The 21,967-nt window shown below is 55.8% G+C and overlaps 4 protein-coding genes and 1 pseudogene across 7 annotated transcripts in view; 2 read left to right on the top strand and 3 right to left on the bottom strand.

Moving 5' to 3' along the window:
• LOC142031834 (inositol 1,4,5-trisphosphate receptor-interacting protein-like 1) overlaps positions 1-431 on the top strand; it is a 51,582-nt gene extending 51,151 nt beyond the window's left edge. Inside the window, exon 2 of the transcript XR_012650620.1 lies at positions 218-431. The gene's annotated coding sequence lies outside the window, so the exon portion shown is untranslated. The remainder of the gene's footprint in view (positions 1-217) is intronic.
• Positions 432-1,705: 1,274 nt separating this feature from the next.
• On the top strand, positions 1,706-20,943 carry LOC142031843 (inositol 1,4,5-trisphosphate receptor-interacting protein-like 1). 4 transcript variants are annotated; one of them, XM_075029589.1, is made up of 3 exons: positions 1,845-1,902; positions 5,972-6,240; positions 6,687-8,151. In XM_075029589.1, the coding sequence occupies exon 3, from the start codon at positions 6,690-6,692 to the stop codon at positions 7,569-7,571; it is 882 nt and encodes a 293-aa protein (XP_074885690.1). In that variant the 5' UTR covers positions 1,845-1,902; positions 5,972-6,240; positions 6,687-6,689; the 3' UTR covers positions 7,572-8,151. The 4 variants fall into 4 exon arrangements, 2 of the variants coding, with proteins under 2 accessions (XP_074885689.1, XP_074885690.1); XM_075029588.1 differs by lacking the exon at positions 5,972-6,240 and having other exon boundaries at positions 1,706-1,902; XR_012650622.1 differs by lacking the exons at positions 5,972-6,240; positions 6,687-8,151 and adding an exon at positions 20,664-20,943 and having other exon boundaries at positions 1,753-1,902.
• Positions 3,156-5,612, bottom strand: LOC142031838 (inositol 1,4,5-trisphosphate receptor-interacting protein-like 1). Its single transcript, XM_075029583.1, has one exon. The coding sequence runs from the start codon at positions 5,585-5,587 to the stop codon at positions 4,016-4,018; it is 1,572 nt and encodes a 523-aa protein (XP_074885684.1). The 5' UTR covers positions 5,588-5,612; the 3' UTR covers positions 3,156-4,015.
• On the bottom strand, positions 17,186-18,248 carry LOC142032352 (inositol 1,4,5-trisphosphate receptor-interacting protein-like 1; annotated as a pseudogene).
• LOC142031837 (uncharacterized) lies at positions 18,234-20,015 on the bottom strand. Its single transcript, XM_075029582.1, is given in 3 exon segments — positions 18,234-19,431; positions 19,434-19,527; positions 19,529-20,015. Coding segments are annotated over 3 exon segments (1,266 nt in total). The 5' UTR covers positions 19,787-20,015; the 3' UTR covers positions 18,234-18,517.
• Positions 20,944-21,967: the final 1,024 nt, after the last annotated feature.

Here is a 21,967-nt window from a genome sequence, read left to right as displayed (position 1 = left end):
TTGTTTTAGATATGATTAATAGAATGCAGGTGCTTACAAAACAATAGCTATGAGCTGCTTAATTGTTCTAGGAGACTCCCTCTTCATGGCTGGCTTAAAATCCAGCCAAGCTGAATCAAGAGAGGAAGGATCATGCCTCTTAGACCTAAGAGGTGGGAGTAAGTGATTAACTTTAGAGCAAGATAAATTAATGACATAACCTGAGTAGTGTCTTTAGAAATTCATAGGTCCCTTTGGAGTGTAAGAAGATGATGGTGACCGGAGACCTTCTGCCTATGACTACCAATCTCAGAAGAACCGAGACATGAGAAGGGAGCGTGGATGAGATAAGATGATGAGTGGTAACGATATGAGAACAGAAAATCGGCTGGAAGATTACAGGCACTTTGGACTGGGACAATGGGTGGCAAAAGGGTATGTAAGGTTTGGAAGCTTTTGGGAGCGTGCCATTCACTGCGGTGGTGGCCCAACTCGGAGCTGTTAATAAAGCAAACCTAGAGAAACCCATGACTGAAACTCCCTTCGCAATTAGAATGCTTAAGCTTTCGAAATAGTAACCCAGCATGCTCATCTCATGGAGACTCATGGACGCAGCTTTTGTTCAGAGAAGTGGTTTACTGACCTCTCGTCTGCTGCGGATATGCCCACCCTCATCAAGGGTGTGGGGGAGTTTCTTCAATGGGGGTACATTCGATGCTCTTCAGGGGTGATGCAGCTAGGGGTTTCTGGGGATCGGGAGTGTTTCTGGCTGACGGACCTGGGGACGATCAATCGATAACGTCCCGAGCAGCCCATCGGGCTGGGGGTGCGGACCCCAAGAGAGAGGAGAATCCGTTCCTGTTGGGGTCAAGGCATTGTCGGGGTCAACGGGGGGGGTGCGAAAGGCCTCCTGTGTTCAGGGGATGTATGTTTGTGGGTGCTGGTCTCTTCTGTCAGGGGGCTGGAGATGGGACGGGAGGAAATGGCCTCAAGCTGCGGCAAGGGAGATTGAGGTCAGATATCCGGAAACATTTTTTGACTGAGAGGGTCGTCAAACATCGGCTGCCCAGGGAAGCGGCTGAGTCCCCATCCCTGGAGGTATTCAAAAAGCGCGCGGACGGGGTACTTCAGGACACGGTGTAGCGGGCACGCTTGGGGGTTGGACTCGACGATCCTGAAGGTCTCTTCCAGCCTAAACGATGCTAAGACTCTATGACAGGGGGCAGGCAGCGAGGGATGGCGACGCCCACAGAGGTGGGCCCCCGCCACCTCAGAGCTCTTCTCAGAGGGCTCCGGACGCTTCAGAAAGCCTCCGAGGCCGCCCCTCAGAGAAAGGGCTGAGCGCAACCCGCCAAAACCGCCCCTCAGCGCCCGGCCCGCGCAGGCGTCGAGCTGGGCGGAAGCGTCCCACAGCGCCGCGGCTCTGGGGCGCGAGGGGGTGGGCGGGGCCGGAGGGCGGCGCGAGGGGGGGGTGTGCGGGGCCGGGGGGCGGTGCGAGGGGGTGGGTCGGAGCCGGAGGGCGGTGCGAGGCGGGTGGTGGGCGGGGCCGGGGGCGGTGCGAGGGGGTGGGTCGGAGCCGGAGGGCGGTGCGAGGCGGGTGGTGGGCGGGGCCGGGGGCGGTGCGAGGGGGGGTGGGCGGGGCCGGAGGGCGGCGCGGCGGGCGGCGGGCAGGTCCGGCAAGGCAGTCGCAAGCCCCGCCCCGAACGGCGCCCCGCCCCTGGCGCGGGCCTGACCCCCGTCCCCGGGGCGGGCCGGGTCGGCGGGCCGGTCCCGGAGGGGATGAGCCCGATCCCGGAGGGGATGATGAGCGGCGGAGGAAAGCCGGCAGCCGGTGGAATCGCCGGAGGGGAGAAGCGGAGACCGAAGGGAGACGCCGGCACCCGCCCCCCCCCTCGCGCGGCACTGCGAGGGGAACGGGAAGAGGTAAGGAGCTGGGAGCTGCGGTTCGGGGTTCAGGCCGCCCGGGCCCAGGCCGCGCGGCGAGTTCTTGCCAGGGGTCTGCTGCTGAGGAGCCTTCTACGCGTTCCTGTGGGTCCGGGACGGGTGAGTTGGGAACTGCTGACTGATACGGGGGCCCGAATTAGTGTCTTAACTAAACAGCTAGCTGATGAGCTAGGAACCAAACCCTCAGGAAAGACTATCAGCGTAATAGGAGTGCCGGGAGCGGCAGAAAAATGTCCCGTAGCTCAAACTGAACTCGGGCTGCCTGGGGGCAAGAGAGTGAGGGCTGTGGAAGTGGCTGTGAGCTCTTAGGAGGGAAATGCGCTGGGGTGCGATGTGCTGGCAGGCAAATGACGGTATCTACGCAATGGCAGGGTGTGGAGCTGTGGAGGCAGAGGGGCAAACTTTGTGGGTTGCTCCTGCGCTACCGCCATCTAAAGTAAGCCATGTCTCTCGATATCCGCTACCAGATGGGGGATTTCAGAAGTAATGAACGACCTCGAGAAAAGACAGATCATAAGTGGCACACGTTCCCCTTGTAATTCTCCAGCTTGGCCAGTCCGTAAAGCGGGTGGGAGGTGGCAACTAACAAGTGATTGCAGGAAATGGAACAGTTAATACCCCCCCCCCCATTAACTGCTGCCATCGCAAGCATAACCTAAATGGTAACGGCAATACAGGCAGCTGCCCACCCATGGACGGCTGCTTTAGATGTCAAGGAGATGGTTTTTATGATTGCCCTAAGGCACGAGAACAAACCCCAGTTCGCATTTACCTGGGAGGGGACACAATACACCTTTAGTCAACTTCCCCGAGGATACAGGCACTCTCCTACTGTTGCCCACGGTGCCTTAGCCAAGCTTAGCGTCCGCCTGTGTGTTTCGATGTCATTCCCTCCAGCTGGGAGGACAGAGGAGAATACTACCTGTGCTCCTGATCCCTCTACCAACCTGCCCGAGGCCCTGAAGTCTCTTCTGACATTGTCGGTACCCACACGAAAAAGCAAGAGGGGCTAACAGTGAGGGCCGTACAAGGCTCGGGAGTTTCCTGGTAACGCCTTCAACCCGAGCCGCAGGGAGGCAGAAGGCTTCCCCAAAAGGCAGGTCTGGTCGGCAGAGCGGGGCAGGAGTGAATGAATTCTTTACGTTGCTTTGCCTGGGCGTGTAGCTGGTGCTTTACCTACTGATCTGTCCTCTCTCAACCCGCAAGCTTTCCCACTTTTACCCTTCAGATTCTCTCCACCGTGCCACTGCGGGCAAGGCACTGAGTAGCTGCGTGATGATGCCAAGCTGCCTGCTGGCATTAACCCGCAGCACGTGGGAAGCCAAAGCCCAGCGAATCGCTGAGACCAGAGCCCACTGCACCAGCTCTTCTGCAAGATGCTCCCCGACGCCGTGGCAGCTGAGCTGTCAGCACCCTATGCCCGCATTCCCCGACCCAGAGACGCACGGACACTCACGGACACAGCCTTTGTCCAAACAAGAGATTTATTGACAGCTTTGCGCGCGGTGGATCTCCCGGAGGGAATGGCCTCTCTCAGAGAGGGAGGGCGGTCGCTGTCCGCGTGGGAACAGGTTGCATCGGGTCCCACTCCGCAGCGTGTGCTTTTGCTGTGGTGGAATCCTGCGGCAGCAGTTCCCAGTGCCGATAGAACAGCATGTTCTCCATGTCCAGCGCGCTCAGTTCTGTGGCACCAGCTCCTCAGGAAGCATCTAGCATGGGTGCTTTCTGTGTCCAGACTGCAGTCTGAGGCATGCAGAGGCACATCAGCGCTGCCTTGCGCTTGGTCCCTGCACAGCCGGAGCTGCAGCCAGGAAGAATTTCTGGGCCCATGTGAAATCGCCACTATGGCCGCGACTGTGAGGGGAAAGGAGGATGAACATCACTTTGTAGCCACCATAGTCACCACCATCTGCTGCACTGGGGAGACTGCCTAGAGGAGAACGCCGACGCTCTTGACAGAGGGCTGCTGTACAGGGTTTTCCCTTTACTTTCTGTGTCCCGCATTCTTCCCTCTTTTTCTCTGCAGTATGAGGTGGTAGTCTGCCGTCAGCTGTGACTTCTGCAAACACAGCTCCGTGCGTGAAGATCTCTTTCAGTGTCCGTAGAACAGCAGGCTTGTGAGCTGATGTTGCAGCTCATCGAACTGATGCATTGCCTCGTCGTGGGCGGCTGGATCCTGCACCAGGTGCTGGAAGAGGTTGACTGGTTCGGCCGTTTGGAAGTCTCGGGGCAAGATTATCTCCTCAGGCACCCTCTCGTTGCCGAAGAAGAAGTGGTCGAGGCGTTTCTCCTCCAGGCAGCAGCGCAGGTATCGCATGATATCGTCCATCCGCAGCAGGAAATGCCTCCTGCGCCAGCCTGACAGGGGCATGGTGGTCAGGAGGTGCATCACGACTGTCTTCAAGGTATAGGTGGAAAAGCCTGTGCCCACCAGGATGCGGGCGCAGACCTGCAGGCATCTGAGGTGGAAGCTGTCATGCGGAACTTGCCTGGCCATATGCCTGAAGAACTTCGCCTCTGCCACAGCGTAGCTCTCTGGCCACATCGTGCTTGGGGTGAAGATGGCCTCCGTATTCTGGCTGCTCACAAAGATGTCCGAATTGCCTTGCTGCACCCCAAATACTATCTCAATGAAGAGGGTTCTTCTGGAGGCGTTTGTCAGCTGCAGCTTGCAGGAGTGGCTGGAGGGCAGCACCTTCATATTGTAGCGACGTGACAGAGGCACCACCGCCCAGGCTGACCTCACGAAATTCTGGAACCAGTGGGCAGTTTTTTGCACATCTAGGTAGGAGCCAGTGCAGAGGGTGTGTAGGAGGCTGCGGTCCTGATTCCTCCTTAGCTCCTCCTCGGGGTGGTGCAGGAAGCACAGCATCTCTCCTGCCAGCTGTTCCCTCCTGCAGGTGCACTCCAGCTGCACGCGGACGCAGAAGTTCCTCGCTGGTGACTCCCCCCTGTTGCCCAACTCCAGGTGGAAGGCGTGCCCACGGGGGGGCTTCAGGGGTATGAGCAGGCAGTAGACAGCATCATCCTCATGGGGACTCCAGCCTTCAAAGGTGCTGCCCACCTTGATGGCTGGTTGCAGCACTGGGAAGAAACTATTTGTCAAGAGCTCTTGGAAGACATGGAGGAGGTTGCCCGCCAGCTCCTCCACCACTCGGCTCCTGTAGGCTAGGTTCTGCACTGGCCACTGTATGCGCTTTACTAAAATCCTGCCCAGATTGCTCTCGTCATCAGAATCTTCTTCTTCACTGTCTTCCTCCTCCTGCTCCTCTTCCTGCTCCTGCTCTTCTTGATCGTCCTGCTCACTGTGGCTGCTGGAGCTCTCCTCGTCACTGCTGCTGTCCACCTCATGGCTCCTTTTCCTGAGCCAACAGCAGAGCCCAAAGAGCAGGAGCAGGACTCCAGCAACGGCCCAGAACTGCCACTGCTGCAAGGCAGCAAAGAGCAGGGCTCCCCAGGCAAAGGCGCTCTGCTCCTGGGTCCTCTGCATCAGCTGCTGCATGCCCTGCTCCAGCTCCTGCAGCATCTGAATCATCTTCCGTCTGAGGTACCACTCACGCAGCTGCACGCGCTCGCGCGTGGCCTCATCCAGCTCCTCGCCGACCACCTGAGCATTCCGGAGGATGGTTCGCACAAGCTTGGCGAAGAATTGCACGACAGCCATGGCCTGCAGGAGGAGGGAGAGAAGGGGTTCAGTGGGGCTGGGAGGGAGGGAGCTGGTGTCGTGGGGAGCAGGGCCGGGAGCCGCAGGGAGCTGGGGGCAGGTAGGAGAGGGGGCGAGGCAGCTGGGAGGCAGCAAGGCCTGCGCCCAGCCCCGGTGGCGGCGGCACCGTGCCCTGCCCGAGGTGCTCCCGCCAGCGGCTGGGCCCTCGGTGCAGGCCGAGAACCCACCCCCCCGGGGGCCCGCCTTTCTGCCCCGGCCCTCGTCCGGCCCAGCCTCCCCCTGCCTGCGCACTCACCGCTCGCCCAGGCTGTACTGGGGCAGCGCTGCCGGCGGGTGCCTTTTATACCCCCCCCGCATTGTGACTCGGCCCCTCCGATGTCACAGGTGCCGGAGCGCATCACAGGCACGCCCGCCGGCCAGCCCCGGCCTTCGGCCTCACCCCGGCTCAGCGACTCCCGGCTGCCCTGGTGGAGCGGTGAAGGCTGGGCTCGAGTTCGTTTTCTTCACGGGAGCTTGCGTGCTGCTTTATTTCGGATCGCTTGCCGTCTGCCTGCCGACGGCAATCTCACAATCGATCACGGAACGTCCTGAGTTGGAAGGGACCCCCGAGGGTCACCGAGTCCAACCCCTGACTCCGCACGAGGCAACCTCAAGTATGTATCCTAGGATGAGACTATGTGCAAATGCCGGTGGGCGTGCCTGTGATGCGCTCTGGCACCTGTGACATCAGAGGGCCGAGTCACAATGGCGGGGGGAGTATAAAAGGCACCCGCCGGCAGCGCTGCCCCAGTACAGCCTGGGCGAGCGGTGAGTGCGCAGGCGGGGGGAGGCTGGGCTGGACGAGGGCCGGGGCAGAAAGGCGGGCCCCCGGGGGGGTGGGTTCTCGGCCTGCACTGAGGGCCCAGCCGCTGGCGGGAGCACCTCGGGCAGGGCACGGTGCCGCCGCCACCGGGGCTGGGCGCAGGCCTTGCTGCCTCCCAGCTGCCTCGCCCCCTCTCCTACCTGCCCCCAGCTCCCTGCGGCTCCCGGCCCTGCTCCCCCCGACGCCAGCTCCCTCCCTCCCAGCCCCACTGAACCCCTTCTCTCCCTCCTCCTGCAGGCCATGGATGTGATACGATTCTTCGCCCTGGTTTTGGGAAGCATCATCTGGAATGTTCTGCAGGAGCTGGAGCAGAGCGGCTTTTCCTGGGGAGCCCTGCTCTTTGCTGCCTTGGAGCAGTGGCAGTCCTGGGCCATCGGTGGAGTCCTGCTCCTGCTCTTCGGGCTCTGCTGGTGGCTCAGGAAAAGGAGCCGTCAGCCAGCCAGCAGCAGCAAGGAGATGGCTGAGGAGGAGGAAGAAGTAAATTCCTGTGTTGCAGGGGATGTGGACATAATTTTGCTCAAGCGCCTCCTGGACCTGCAAAAATTTTTCCTGATGATGGATGAACTTCTCCATATGTGCCAAATGCTTTCCAGGAATACTTTTAGGCCGCAACTGCAGCCAGCTGTCCGTGTGAGAAGCGCCTTAGAAGGCTGGAGTGTCTGTGAGGATGATGCTGTCTACCACCTGCTCGTGCCCCTGAAGCCCCCCCGTGGGCACGCCTTCCACCTGGAGTTGCGCAACAAGAGGGAGAGGCCAGTGAGGAAGTGCAGGGTCCGCGTGGAGCTGGAGTGCACCTGCAGGAGGGAGCGGCTGGTGGAGGACATGCTGTGCTTCCTGCACCACCCCGAGGAGGAGCTTAGGAGGAATCAGGCTGCCAGCCTCCTAGAGACCTTCTGCACCGGCCCCTACCTAGACATGGAGAAAAGCACCCGCTGGTTCCAGGTCTTGGTAAAAGCAGCCTGGGTGGTTTTGCCTCAGTCGACACAGCACCGCTTAATCGTTCTGCGCTCCAGGCGCTCCTGCAAGCTCCGGCTGACGAACACTTCCAATAGTCCCCAGCTGATTGAGATGACATTTGTGGTGCAGCAAGATGGCTTGGACACCTTCCTGAGCATCGAGTAGGCAGAGGCCAGTGTTACCAGCAGCAGGACGTGGCCAGAGAGTCCATTCCCTCCGGGAGATCCACCGTGCGCAAAGGTGGCAATAAATCTCTTGTTTGGACAAGGGCTGTGTCCGTGAGTGTCCGTGCGTCTCTGGGTCGGGGAATGCGGGCATAGGGTGCTGACAGCTCAGCTGCCACGGCGTCGGGGAGCATCTTGCAGAAGAGCTGGTGCAGTGGGCTCTGGTCTCAGCGATTCGCTGGGCTTTGGCTTCCCACGTGCTGCGGGTTAATGCCAGCAGGCAGCTTGGCATCATCACGCAGCTACTCAGTGCCTTGCCCGCAGTGGCACGGTGGAGAGAATCTGAAGGGTAAAAGTGGGAAAGCTTGCGGGTGGAGAGAGGACAGTTCAGTACGTAAAGCACGAGCTACACGCCCAGGCAAAGCAACGTAAAGAATTCATTCACTCCTGCCCCGCTCTGCCGACCAGACCTGCCTTTTGGGGAAGCCTTCTGCCTCCCTGCGGCTCGGGTTGAAGGCGTTACCAGGAAACTCCCGAGCCTTGTACGGCCCTCACTGTTAGCTGCTTTTGCTTTTTCGTGTGGGTACCAAGGAAGTCGTGATGAGAATTCCAAGAGCGATCAAAAGAGACTTCAGGGCCTCGGGCAGATTGGTAGAGGGATCAGGAGCACAGGTAGTATTCTCCTCTGTCCTCCCAGCCGGAGGGAATGACATCAAAACAAACAGGCGGTCGCAGCGTATTAACAATACCTGGCTCCGAGGCTAGCGTCACTGCCAGAATTTGGAGTTTTTCAACCATGGGATGGTCTATGCGACACCAGGCCTGCTGGGGCCTGGCAAGATTCACCCGTTCTCAAGGGGGGAAAAGTATTTTTGCTCACGAGCGAGCGGGGCTGACTGAGAGAGCTTTAAACTAGGTTTGGAGGGGGGAAGGGGTAAAATCAGTCCTGCTAGTGATAAGCTAGGGGTGGCGCGACAATGTTGGGGGAACGGTGCGCAGAGCTTTCGCTCTGCTCCACGATGTGCCGAGGACGCAGGAGCGCGTTTGAAACGTTTGTAGGCTCGAGTGCGCGGTGCGAGGAAGAGACAGGAGGAGCTAGAGGCCTCGGCTCGGTCCCAGAGCAACGACATCGCTGGCCTAAGGGACACTTGCTGGGAAGAGTCCTGTGACCGGAGTGCAGTGACGGACCCTTCCAGGCTCTTCAGGAGAGGGAGGCAGGGCAGGCGAGGCGGAGGGGCAGCGCTGTATGTAAAGGAGGGGTCGGACTGTACAGCGCTTGCAGCTGGGGACGACATGGTTGAGAGCCTCTGCGTAAAGATTAGGGGAAAAGCTAATAAAGCGGACGTCCTTGCAGGAGTCTGCTATGGATCACCCAGCCAGGATGAGGACGCCAACGTATGAATCTATAAGGAACCACGGGAAATCTCTGGATCAGTCGCCCTGTGTCGTCCTTATGGGCAGCTCCAGCTGCCCAGCTGCGAACTGGGGCTGTCACAGAGCAGACATGAACAGGCCCGGGAAATTCCTGAAGCCCACGTTGAAGACCACTCTTTGATACGGGTACTACGGGAGCCGACTAGGAAGGGTGCCCTCCTAGGCCTGTTGTTTGTACATAGAGAGGGTCTTGTGGGTGAAGTGATGATTGGTGGCTGTCTTGGCCGTAGTGATCAGAAAATGGTCGAGTTTAAAATCGTTGGCGATATGGGAAACCCTGTCCGCAGAGCGACTCCCCTGGATTCTGGGAGAGCAGACTTTAGGCTGCTCAAGGAGCTAGTTAGCAAGGTCCCCTGGGAATCTGCTTTCGAGGGTATCGTTGCCCGTAAGTGCCGGTCAATTTTTTAGATCCCAGGAGCGGGCAATTGCAATGTGTCGCAAGTCAAGCAAGGGGGGCGGAAGGGTGGTTTGGCTGTAGACCCTGGCGCTATAAGAAGTAGTGGCGGACGGCCGCCCTGTGGCAGAAGATGTGCACTCATAGCTGTATTCGGTACACCTCCAGTGGAAATTCAGTGATGGTGTGTGGGCGAAGATTTGCAAGCTTTTCAATAACTGTCACATCAAAAGAGCTGTCTAACTATGTCGAAGCGCTAGAGAAGCTCAGGCCTCTCTGCGTTTTCAGTTAGACTGTGCAGAACATGGCCGGTTCTTCTGTGATGCGCAAAGCTACCAGAACCTTTATTGCCTAACGATGGATCTTTGGAAAGTGAAGTTAACGCCGAGATGAGATGCTATGTCTGCATCCTTTGCACCGGTGGTTTTGTCTCTGTGACCTGACCTTTCCCCCAAAAAAGTTTGTTTCACTGAAAAATAGCCATAAGACTGTGTTTACGTTGCATCTTTGCTGGTTCAAAGAGGTAAAGTACATTATGGCTTTGGTATATGAAGGCAAGAAGAGAAACATGTTATTTGCGTAAGACCTTCCACGTGAATTTTTGCATTTGAATACATCCATGGTATTCCAGTTTAGTGCTTTGCATCCCCCCAGCTTCAAAGAGCAAGCTCTGAGCTAGAGTGAAAGACAGTTTGCTGATCTCTCCTCTTGAACATGTTGCTCGTTTCTTGCTCCTTTTTTTCCCTCTTGTGTACCTTTGAGCTTTTGAACCAATGAAAGCAGGTTCATCTCGCAAAGTTCTTTTGACCAAGGACAAGGCTCAGAATGTGGGGGACAAAGAAGAAGTACAAGCACTGACTGAGGCCAGGAAGACGATGCAATCTGCTTAGCCCTCTGCATCCCAACGGATTGTTACCACAAAGTCAGGTTTGCCGGTGACCTAGGCTAAAGCGTTTTCATCATGTTAACTGGTTTCCATTCCAAGCGGCTCCAGGTTTTCCAGGCTCTTTGGCAACTTCCTGTCACTTCCTCAGAGTTGCTCGCCCTTATGAAGGCTCTTCTTGGAGAGGGGTATCCTGGGTTGAACTTTCTCTTTTCTGTATTCTGTAAAAATCCCGAGCCACTGACAACTCTGGCCACACCTGCATTATTAAAAACTGTTCTTGAGCAGTTTGTTTTCTGACTCCCAGAGGATAAGTGGCACAGATAGCCAGATGCTGCAGGATCCCCATCCCAGTTGTGTTCAGGCACAACTGAACATCCACTGTACAGCCCCTGGGTCCCAGCAGTACCCCAGCCAGCAGCTGTCTCTTGCCCAAGAGCATGCTGTAGGACCTGCTGGGCAGCACTGGAAGCTTGCTGCCAGTTGGCACCTTTCCCTGAGTCCCTGGGCTCTCATGCTACAGAGACACGATTCCTCTGAAGAAGGGAATTAGTACAGTCCAGGGCTAGTTCCTGGGAGTCCCAAGATGCCAAGGAAGGAGGGCTGTCAGGAGCAGGCTGCATAAGAAGGAAGGTTGTTGTCTGGTTTTCTGTGCAACTGTGAGGACCTTTAAAGGACCTTAAAAGAGTCTGTAGGCACGAGGGATGCTCATGTTGCAAGCTCACAACTGTAAGAAAAGCTCGCAATAGAAGAAGTGCTTCAGACAGGACATAGATTCATCCGTGCCTGGCGCTGTTCATTGAGTAATAGCCAGGTCGCAGTTGCACATGAGCCTGCGGGCCATGCCACTGGCCCCGAGTAAGCATCCCAAGAGGTGTGCCTAGGTGCAGGGGCGGTTGAGGACAGCACGATGTCTAGAGAGGATCCCATAGGCTATACTGTCCTGTCTGTGTGGAGAAGCTGCTCTGGGGACCGTTTGTTTCAAGAGGTGGGTGCCCTGGCTCGGCAACAGGCTGATGCTGCAGCTCTGTCAACAGGTACCAGGATGACACCCATACACTGCACCACACCACGAATGTCCGGCACCACATCTCCCCAAGAAGGAAGGCTGAGGGAGATCTAATTGCTGTCTTCCACTACCCAAAGCCTGCCTTTTCTCAGAGGTGCACAATGAAAGAATGTGTCACACATTGCACCAAGGGAAGCATGCCATGAGAGCAGATAAGCCCTGGAAGAAGCAGCCAGAGAGGGTGGGGAATCTCCTTCTTTGGCAACATTAGAAGTTCAGCTGGACAAGACCCTGAGGGACATGTCCTAACTTTGGTGTTAGCCCTGCTTTAATTAGGGGGTGAGACTAAAGACCTCCAGAGGTCTCTTCCAACCCAAATTCTCTATGTTACTCTGTGAGAGTGAGGATCAAATGGCCTTGGTGACCTTGTTGTGCGGGTGGAAGACCTTATAGTGCAGGTGTTTCCATTGTTCTGGAGGCCTTCAGGTGGAGCTACCAGTAATGAAAGCATTGTCCAAAGATTGTTGGAGGGGACACTGTTGATGGTGGGGGAAGTCTTTTCATTGACGATGACAACAGCATAGATAAGCTTGTACAAAACCGCATTACTTGAAGCCCTAATGTATATGATGAACAAAAGAAAGAGCCAGCACAGGTCTCCAAATGAGCTGTTAGTGACGGCAGATATATCACTGAGCAAAAGCAGGTGCTGTTTACAGTTGCCACCACTGTGGCCAGGAGTCACCCAGCACTTGGGCAGTTTTCCATGCCGGGCTGCCTGGCACAGCAGCCCTTACGTCCTGCATACTAGAGCTCTTATCTCAGTATCAGCCAGCTAGCAAAGGCAAGTGACCAGCTTCGGCATCTTCTTCACTCATGGAAACCCACCCATTTCCTTGACAGCTGTCCGCAGGAATTGGGCTTGCAGATCTTAAATACGAAACCAGGAAGTCTCAGGATCTCTGCTGAAGAAAGCTTTAGCATAAGTGTTTAATAATCTGGCATAAGATCACAGCATCAGAAAAACAATGACCCGTGTTAGAAGACTGAGTGTTCTGAGCACAGTTACGAGTAACAGATATTTCTAGGAGAAATGTAAGAAAGTGTAAAAATGAGGGTCATCTACCAGTTTTAGCCCTAAGCACAACAGGAAGTACAACCACAATCACATGGTAAGGCATTTCCATGGCAACTGACAACATTTTCCATTAAGCTGGAATTAACTTCAGGCTATAATCTGCCTAAGGACACAGAACGCATAAGGATGCAGCAAGATAGCTAACACCATACGTAGAAAAAGAAAAAGGCTGAACTGTGGGTACGATGGGAGTGGGAAGGAGCAAGAGCAGGACTCGGCATAAGAAAACCCTGTCCCAACACGTCGTGTCATGGGCAGGAAATGCTCCCTGCCCTCCATTACCACCGGATCACACTACGTGGGTTTCCCTGCAATGGACTGGGTAAAATAATGCAGGTGCAAGAAGTCTGCATTGCTTCTCTTTCCCAGGTCCCATAATTGTGTCATGGGTCTGTCCTAGCTTAGGAACAAAAATTATTCATTAACAACTGCCTTACCAGACACACTGATACCGAAAAGCCGGTCGAAGAAACTCTCCAAGACTCGTTTTGGAGTTTTAGAAAGCAGGCGTTCTTTATTGCAGCGCTGGATGCACGGGGGATAGTTCCACCTAGCGTGCATACCACAGCTTTAGCACAAACAGGTTATACAGAATAACTAATTGCACATTAATCAGATTAGTATACACTTACATAAAAAATAATTGCAACTGATTCTCATAGTACTGCCTACATCCGATCATGCGCAATGAAGGATCCATTTGAGTCGAAGGGCTGCTTTTACGACCACCGACCCATTTGAAGTTCTTGCTGGCTGTCCTTGAAGTCTTTATTCTTGTCCTTGTTCTTTGATCTTGAAGCTTAACGCAACTTCAATCACATGTGGTCAGTTTCAGCATTGTTCTCATCTAGCGGACAGGAACATCTAGTCATAAGAGCAAAGAACTGCAAAACTTACAAGTAACTACCTCTACTAGTTAATTGCTGGCTATGCTTTTGTCTGTGGTTTCAATCATAGTGCTAGTATAAGATTTCTAATAATTATTTACCAAATCTCACTTTTACAGTCACCTAGCAGCAGACCAGTTTCCACAGCTGGTAGAAAATATTAAAACCATCAAAATATTTAGACATCCCATACAGAATGTATGGAAATATGCTCTCAGTATTGCTGTATTAAGGCACATAGTGCAACAATATAACAAATATCCCAAAGAGAGCTATGAGAACAGAGACCGGGGAGACTTTCACATCCTGTCCATCCCAGACACCAGGACTTTCCTCCTTGTCTATCAAGCAACAAGATGAGATGCTGTTTCCTTCCCTCCATCTATGTTATCAAGCCAATGAGCCTCGTAATGTATTAACCCTACTTGACATTGTGAAACAAGACCTCTGTTTGACTGAGCTATTGCCCTGGTAGTTACGCACAAAGTCTGGCTGCTTTGTTAAAGGTGAAGCCCTGCGAGTGCAGTGCCTGCTTTCCCCAGCCGGGCAGGAATCAGGTAGGACTTGATTCCTGGGCAAGACTTGTGATACTGCTCGAGCCTCACTGCATGTAGTGAGCAGGGTGCCCCAGCCAAAGACCAGCATCTTTAAGGAGGGCTGATGGCCAGCCATTTCAGCGCGCTTTCTGTCCTCTGGTGGGTGAAGCAGTGCCTGGGCAAGGGGATGTGCTGAGGGATGCTGGCACACAAGGTCGCGCTGTGGGGAGTGGTAGCGATACACGGGGATGTGCCAGGGAGCCCCCTGGGCAGAGACTCACCCCTGTGGGGTGCTACCACAGCTAGAAGCCAGCGCAGCTGGAATACGTACAGTGCGCTCAGACACCGAAGGAGGGAGGCTGCTTTTCCCCCAGAGCTCACGTGGAGAGACCAGAGGAAGAACAAATTGCCCATGTCAGTGCTGAGAGCTCAGTCAACTCCTCGAGTGCAAGGGTGGCGATTCAACGTATCTGGAGGACTGGGACCTCAGGGCAGTGCCTATGAACCTCGTCCCTGACAGCGTGATGCAGTCACCCGGTGACAGGTATGGGTGGCCAAGGCTGCAAGCGTAGGCAAGATGTGTGAGAATTACCATGAGAATTAGGACTGTGAAAAATCAAATCTCTTCTGGGGACTTAATCAAAGGAAAAGCAACTCTGCCAGGGGAAACAAGCCTGCCATATGAGGCAAGACTGGGTTTGTCTAGCCTTGAGAAAAGAAGGCTTAGGGGAGACCTTATCACCATGTTCTAGGACTTAAAGGGTGGCTAAAAAGAAGATGGAGACTCCCTTTTTCCAAGGAGTCACATGGAAAAGATGAGGGGTAATGGGTACAAGTTAATCCTGGGGAGACTTTGATTGGACAGAAAAGGAAAATTTTTCACAATGAGAACGATCAGCCATTGGAATAATCTCCCTAGGGAAGTGGTGGGTTCCCCAACATTGAAGATTAAGATACTTTTAAGGTTTGGCTGGACAGGGTGCTGGGCCACCTTGTCTAAACCTTGCTTTTGCCAAGAAAGCTTTAACCGGATGGTCCTTGAGCTCCCTCCCGACCTGGTGTTCTAGGATTCTATGAATTGTTTTCCTTTATATCCATCAATATCCCCCTCCCAAAACACAGCAGTTCCTTCCAGTCCACTCAAACGCTAAGAAAAATCTACACCAACCCAGAAAGCCCAGAGGAGCTCTACCGGCTGACTGGGATCGTCCCTCCGGCAACAAGATGGTGAGCAGGTTTGCAGCAACATTTGTGGGAGCTGCCACTGAGAGCAGCTGCGTTTTCCAGAGACACCCTCCGTCTGTAATATGGACGGCCACTTGGCAGCGGAGCAGTTCTTTCCTCCCACACGCAGACCCATCTGGAGTGTACCTTGAAAGCCCTGTCACGACCCGGGCTGGACAGACCTGGGGGGGGGTCGTGGTGAGTTCGGAATTCCCTCGGGCTAAACTGAGGTGAAAGGACACCAAACGATCAGTTCAACGGGTTCTTCGCGGCAGAAGCAGCCTGAACTGGGGAGGCGTTAACAGCAGGTGGCGGGCTTTCTCACAGAGGGAATTGGCGCGAAACCACCTCAGCCACCCCTGTAACCCCCGGCAACCGCCGACGCCAGCTCGGGGAAGAAGGAGAGCCCTCCCGCTGAGGCAGGGGCGCGGAGCGGCCCCCCCTTGCCTTCTAAACTCCTCCTCAGAGAAGAGCCCGGGGGCGGCTGCATCCGCTCCTAGCCCCAGGCTTGGTCAGCGGTTCCATGTCTGAAAGGGATGAGGTGTAGGGGTTATACGAGGAGAGAGAGACGGAGGGAAGGGAAAGAGAACGATTTCGCCGGCCCTGGGCCCGCCGCCGGCCCAGTCAGCCTCGCGGCCCAGTTCCAGTAGGGGCGCGCGTGGGGCTCCCGTTTCTGTCGTTTTATCATCTCCTTGCCCCTCCTTCGGGCGGGCACTCGAACTCGTTAGGCTAATTAGGTGTCCTGTGCAGTTTGTGCTTTCAGAACTTTCGGGAAGTGGGTCGTTGGGCTCGGGGGTCCTCTGGGGAGTAACGTCTTCCCTGCAGGCGTGAGCGTCGTGTGGCCTTTGGCCGTGTGGTGAGCTGCCCTGCTCAGCACATCAGAACAGCCTTGTCAGAACAGGGAGCTGTGCACCCGCCGGCACGGCCTCCCCCTCCTGTTGCTGATCTGGGCCGATCGCTTCTTTTCACCTGCGGTTCCTTGCTGCGCAGGGTTCGTCGTTAGGCAGGGTCCGTCCTTACGCAGAACTTGCCCCACCACAAAGTTTGAGACGTTAACTCCTTCAGTCTCTCACAAGCCCTCAGGTTCAAAAAAGGTCTCCTACCCAGCATAGTGCAGTTTTCCTCTTTGGGGGCAGAAACTAATTTCAAGAGTTAAAACAGAGGGAGTATCAAAGATGCCTTGGCATATGCCGTGGGAAGGAGGGGTGCCAGAGGCTGTGATGTTTATTGGCCTCTGCCATAAAGAGGGGGAAAATGAAACACCATATGAATACGATGCACCTAAATATTGCCAAAATGGGTGTGTGATAAATATCCAGACAGAAGGAGGCAGACAGCTCCCACATGCTTGCTCTAGCTACGCTAAGTGGTACGTTTCCTGCTAAAGACAATCTAAACCCCAAAGATATGGCTTAAAATCCTAAGGACTCATGAAGGATGAATACGATATCATGAGATGACCAAATGCTACTTGAAAGACACAGTCCTATCAGAGAGAAAGCAAAAGCCAGTAAAGCCAGCCTCAGCCTGCCAAATGATTAGGAAGATGTCTGAGTTGCCTTTCTCCCTGCCAGATGTCAGCATTATGAAAACAGGCCTCCTGAAGGTGTCAGCTAGCCAGAGTTTGCAGCAGTGGGAGGAGGGCAGCACCATAACCTGGTAGGGGGGTGATACAGGTATTTACTCAGTGTGTCTTCAGGGTGGTGGAGGAAGCACAGCATGTTCTCCACCAGACACTCCCTCGTGCAGGTTCGCTCCAGCTCCATGCAGATGCAGGATTCTCTCACCCACATCTCCTCCATGGTGACTATAGCAAGGTGGAAGGCGTGCCCAAGGAGAGAATGCAGGGGCACAAGCAGGTGGTAGACAGCATTGTCCTCATGAGGACATCTTTGCGCATGGTGGATGTCCCGGAGGGAATGGCCTCTCTCAGAGAGGGAGGGCGGTCGCTGTCCCCGTGGTAACAGGCATCTCTGTCGCAAGGCTCCTTGCAATGGCCCCTTCGGCTGCATCGGGTCCCACTCCGCAGCGTGTGCTTTTGCTGTGTAGGAAAGCTGGGGCAGCGATTGCCACTGCCAATTGAGGAGCGTGTTCTCCGTGTCCAGCGTGCTCAGTTCCGCAGCACCAGCTCCCCGGGGAGTGACTTCAGGCCTGGCCCTGTGCCTGAAGAACTGCACCTCTGCCATAGCCCAGCTCTCTGGCCACGTCCTGCTGCTGGTAACACTGGCCTCTGCCTACTCGATGCTCAGCAAGGTGTCCAAGCCATCTTGCTGCACCTCAAATATCATCTCAATCAGCAGGGGACTATTGGAAGCGTTTGTCAGCCGGAGCTTGCAGGAGCGCCTGGAGGGCAGCACGGTTAAGCGGTGGTGTCTCCACTGAGGCAAAACCTGCCAGGCTGCTTTTACCAAGACCTGGAACCAGCGGGTGGTTTTCTCCATGTCTAGGTAGGGGCCGATGCAGAGGGTGCCTAGGAGGCTGGGCCCCTGATTTTTCCTCAGCTTCTCCTTGGGGTGGTGCAGGAAGCACAGCATGTCCTCCACCAGCCGCTCCCTCGTGTAGGTGCACTCCAGCTCCACGCGGAGCCTGGAGTTCCTCGCTGGCCTCTCCCTCCTGTTGCCCAACTCCAGGTGGAAGGCGTGCCCACGGAGGGGCTTCAGGGGCACGAGCAGGTGGTAGACAGCATCATCCTCACAGACTCCAACCTTCTGAGGCGCTTCTCACACCGACAGCTGGCTTTAGTCGCGGCATAAAACTATTCCTGGAAAGCTTTCGGCACATACGGAGAAGTTCATCTGCCGTCTCATCCACCATCATCAACAATTCTGGCAGGTCCAGGAGGCGCTTGACCGAAATTCTGCCCACATCCACTGCAACACTGGATTTTACTTCTTGCTCCTCCTTAGCCGCCTTCTTCCGGAAGCTGGCCTCCTTGCTGCTGCTGCTGCTGCCTGAGAGCTCCTTTTCCTGAGCCACCAGCAGAGCCCAAAGAGCAGGAGCAGGACTCCACCGATGGCCCAGGACTGCCACTGCTGCAAGGCAGCAAAGAGCAGGGCTCCCCAGGCAAAGCCGCTCTGCTCCTGGGTTCCCTGCTCCAGCTCCTGCAGCAGCTGAGTCATCTTCCAGCTCAGGTACTCCCTACTCTGCTGTGATGCCAAGCTGCCTGCTGGCATTAACGCGCAGCACCTGGGAAGCCAAAGCCCAGTGAATCACTGAGACCAGAGCCCACTGCACCAGCTCTTCTGCAAGATGCTCCCCGATGCCATGGCAGCTGAGCTGTCGGCACCCTATGCCTGCATTCCCCGACCCAGAGACGCACGGACACTCACGGACACAGCCTTTGTCCAAACAAGAGATTTATTGACAGCTTTGCGCGCGGTGGATCTCCCGGAGGGAATGGACTCTCTGGCCACGTCCTGCTGCTGGTAACACTGGCCTCTGCCTACTCGATGCTCAGGAAGGTGTCCAAGCCATCTTGCTGCACCACAAATGTCATCTCAATCAGCAGGGGACTATTGGAAGCGTTCGTCAGCTGAAGCTTGCAGGAGCGCCTGGAGGGCAGCACAGTTAAGTGGTAGTGTCTCGACTGAGGCAAAAGCAGCAAGGCTGATTTTACCAAGGTTTCGAACCAGTCGGTGGTATTCTCCATGTCTAGGTAGCGGCCGGTGCAGAGGGTGCCTAGGAGGCTGGGACTCTGATTTTTCCTCCTACGGTCCACCAGCCGCTCCCTCCTGCGTGTGCACTCCAGCTCCACGCGGACCCTGCAGTTCCTCGCTGGCCTCTCCCCGGTGGTGCCCAACTCCAGGTGGAAGGAGTGCCCATGGGGGGGCTTCAGGGGCACGAGCAGGTTGTAGGCATCATCCTTACAGAGACCCCAACCTCCTAAGGTGCTTCTGAAAACAGCTGGGTTCATTTGCGGCATAAAACTATTCCTGGAAAGCGTTTGGCATATATGGAGAAGTTCATCCACCATCTTATCCACCATCTCGAGTGATTCTGGCAGGAAGCGCTTGACCGAAATTCTGCCCACATCCACTGCAACACTGGATTTTACTTTTTGCTCCTCCTTAGCCGCCTTCTTCCTGCAGCTGGCCTCCTTTCTGCTGCTGGCTGGCTGACAGCTCCTTTTCCTGAGCCACCAGCAGAGCCCGAAGAGCAGGAGCAGGACTCCACCGATGGCCCAGGACTGCCACTGCTCCAAGGCAGCAAAGAGCAGGGCTCCCCAGGCAAAGCCGCTCTGCTCCAGCTCCTGCAGAGCATTCCGGAAGATGCTTTGCACAACCTTGGCGAAGAATTGTATCACAGCCATGGCCTGCAGGAGGAGGGAGAGAAGGGGTTCAGTGGGGCTGGGAGGGAGGGAGCTGGTGTCGTGGGGAGCAGGGCCGGGAGCCGCAGGGAGCTGGGGGCAGGTAGGAGAGGGGGCGAGGCAGCTGGGAGGCAGCAAGGCCTGCGCCCAGCCCCGGTGGCGGCGGCACCGTGCCCTGCCCGAGGTGCTCCCGCCAGCGGCTGGGCCCTCGGTGCAGGCTGAGAACCCACCCCCCCCGGGGGCCCGCCTTTCCGCCCCGGCCCTCGTCCGGCCCAGCCTCCCCCCGCCTGCGCACTCACCGCTCACCCAGGCTGTACTGGCGCAGTGCTGCCGGCGGGTGCCTTTCATACCCCCCCCCCCCCATTGTGACTCGGCCCCTCCGATGTCACAGGTGCCGGAGCGCATCACAGGCACGCCCGCCAGCCAGCCCCGGCCTTCGGCCTCACCCCGGCTCAGCGACTCCCGGCTGCCCTGGTGGAGCGGTGAAGGCTGGGCTCGAGTTCGTTTTCTTCACGGGAGCTTGCGTGCTGCTTTATTTCGGATCGCTTGCCGTCTGCCTGCCGACGGCAATCTCACAATCGATCACGGAACGTCCTGAGTTGGAAGGGACCCCCGAGGGTCACCGAGTCCAACCCCTGGCTCCGCACGAGGCAACCTCAAGTATGTATCCTAGGATGAGACTATGTGCAAAGGCTTCTTGAATAGCATCGGGCTTGGGGCCGTGACCCTTTCCGGGCAGGGGCTTGTTCCGCTGTTTGCCACCCTCTCGCTGAAGAACTTCTTCCTAATATCCAATCGGAACTGCCCTTGACGCAGCTTTGAGCCATTCCTTCACGTCTTATGTCACTGAGGCTCAGACAATCTAATGAAACATTTTAAAATCAACATGTTTGTTTGTTCTTCGATGAAAATTGTCTAGAACTCCAAGAACATTAGTGAACCAGCGGTTCAATGATGTCAGGGGAAATGAATACTACACAGCCAACATTGGTGTAAAAGGAACTAGGCCTTAAGCCTCATTGTTTTAAGACTATTCATATTAGACATATAACTAATGATTAGAAATTGTTTTAGATATGATTAATAGAATGCAGGTGCTTACAAAACAATAGCTATGAGCTGCTTAATTGTTCTAGGAGACTCCCTCTTCATGGCTGGCTTAAAATCCAGCCAAGCTGAATCAAGAGAGGAAGGATCATGCCTCTTAGACCTAAGAGGTGGGAGTAAGCGATTAACTTTAGAGCAAGATAAATTAATGACATAACCTGAGTAGTGTCTTTAGAAATTCATAGGTCCCTTTGGAGTGTAAGAAGATGATGGTGACCGGAGACCTTCTGCCTATGACTACCAATCTCAGAAGAACCGAGACATGAGAAGGGAGCGTGGATGAGATAAGATGATGAGTGGTAACGATATGAGAACAGAAAATCGGCTGGAAGATTACAGGCACTTTGGACTGGGACAATGGGTGGCAAAAGGGTATGTAAGGTTTGGAAGCTTTTGGGAGCGCGCCATTCACTGCGGTGGTGGCCCAACTCGGAGCTGTTAATAAAGCAAACCTAGAGAAACCCATGACTGAAACTCCCTTCGCAATTAGAATGCTTAAGCTTTCGAAATAGTAACCCAGCATGCTCATCTCATGGACACTCATGGACGCAGCTTTTGTTCAGAGAAGTGGTTTACTGACCTCTCGTCTGCTGCGGATATGCCCACCCTCATCAAGGGTGTGGGGGAGTTTCTTCAATGGGGGTACATTCGATGCTCTTCAGGGGTGATGCAGCTAGGGGTTTCTGGGGATCGGGAGTGTTTCTGGCTGACGGACCTGGGGACGATCAATCGATAACGTCCCGAGCAGCCCATCGGGCTGGGGGTGCGGACCCCAAGAGAGAGGAGAATCCGTTCCTGTTGGGGTCAAGGCATTGTCGGGGTCAACGGGGGGGGTGCGAAAGGCCTCCTGTGTTCAGGGGATGTATGTTTGTGGGTGCTGGTCTCTTCTGTCAGGGGGCTGGAGATGGGACGGGAGGAAATGGCCTCAAGCTGCGGCAAGGGAGATTGAGGTCAGATATCCGGAAACATTTTTTGACTGAGAGGGTCGTCAAACATCGGCTGCCCAGGGAAGCGGCTGAGTCCCCATCCCTGGAGGTATTCAAAAAGCGCGCGGACGGGGTACTTCAGGACACGGTGTAGCGGGCACGCTTGGGGGTTGGACTCGACGATCCTGAAGGTCTCTTCCAGCCTAAACGATGCTAAGACTCTATGACAGGGGGCAGGCAGCGAGGGATGGCGACGCCCACAGAGGTGGGCCCCCGCCACCTCAGAGCTCTTCTCAGAGGGCTCCGGACGCTTCAGAAAGCCTCCGAGGCCGCCCCTCAGAGAAAGGGCTGAGCGCAACCCGCCAAAACCGCCCCTCAGCGCCCGGCCCGCGCAGGCGTCGAGCTGGGCGGAAGCGTCCCACAGCGCCGCGGCTCTGGGGCGCGAGGGGGTGGGCGGGGCCGGAGGGCGGCGCGAGGGGGGGGTGTGCGGGGCCGGAGGGCGGTGCGAGGGGGTGGGCGGGGCCGGAGGGCGGTGCGAGGGGGTGGGTCGGAG

The sequence above is a fragment of the Buteo buteo genome, chromosome 6 (assembly GCF_964188355.1).
Source record: "Buteo buteo chromosome 6, bButBut1.hap1.1, whole genome shotgun sequence".
Lineage (NCBI taxonomy): Eukaryota > Metazoa > Chordata > Aves > Accipitriformes > Accipitridae > Buteo > Buteo buteo.
Note: the sequence above shows the minus strand (reverse complement) of the source record. Positions and strands in the feature narration are given on the sequence as shown.

Coding starts and splice junctions, on each gene's coding strand:
- LOC142031843 (XM_075029588.1), top strand. CDS start 1,759: ATGAGCCCGATCCCGGAGGGGATGATGAGCGGCGGAGGAAAGCCGGCA. Junction 1,903..6,686: donor TGCGAGGGGAACGGGAAGAG/GTAAGGAGCTGG, acceptor CTCCTCCTGCAG/GCCATGGATGTGATACGATT.
- LOC142031838 (XM_075029583.1), bottom strand. CDS start 5,587: ATGGCTGTCGTGCAATTCTTCGCCAAGCTTGTGCGAACCATCCTCCGG.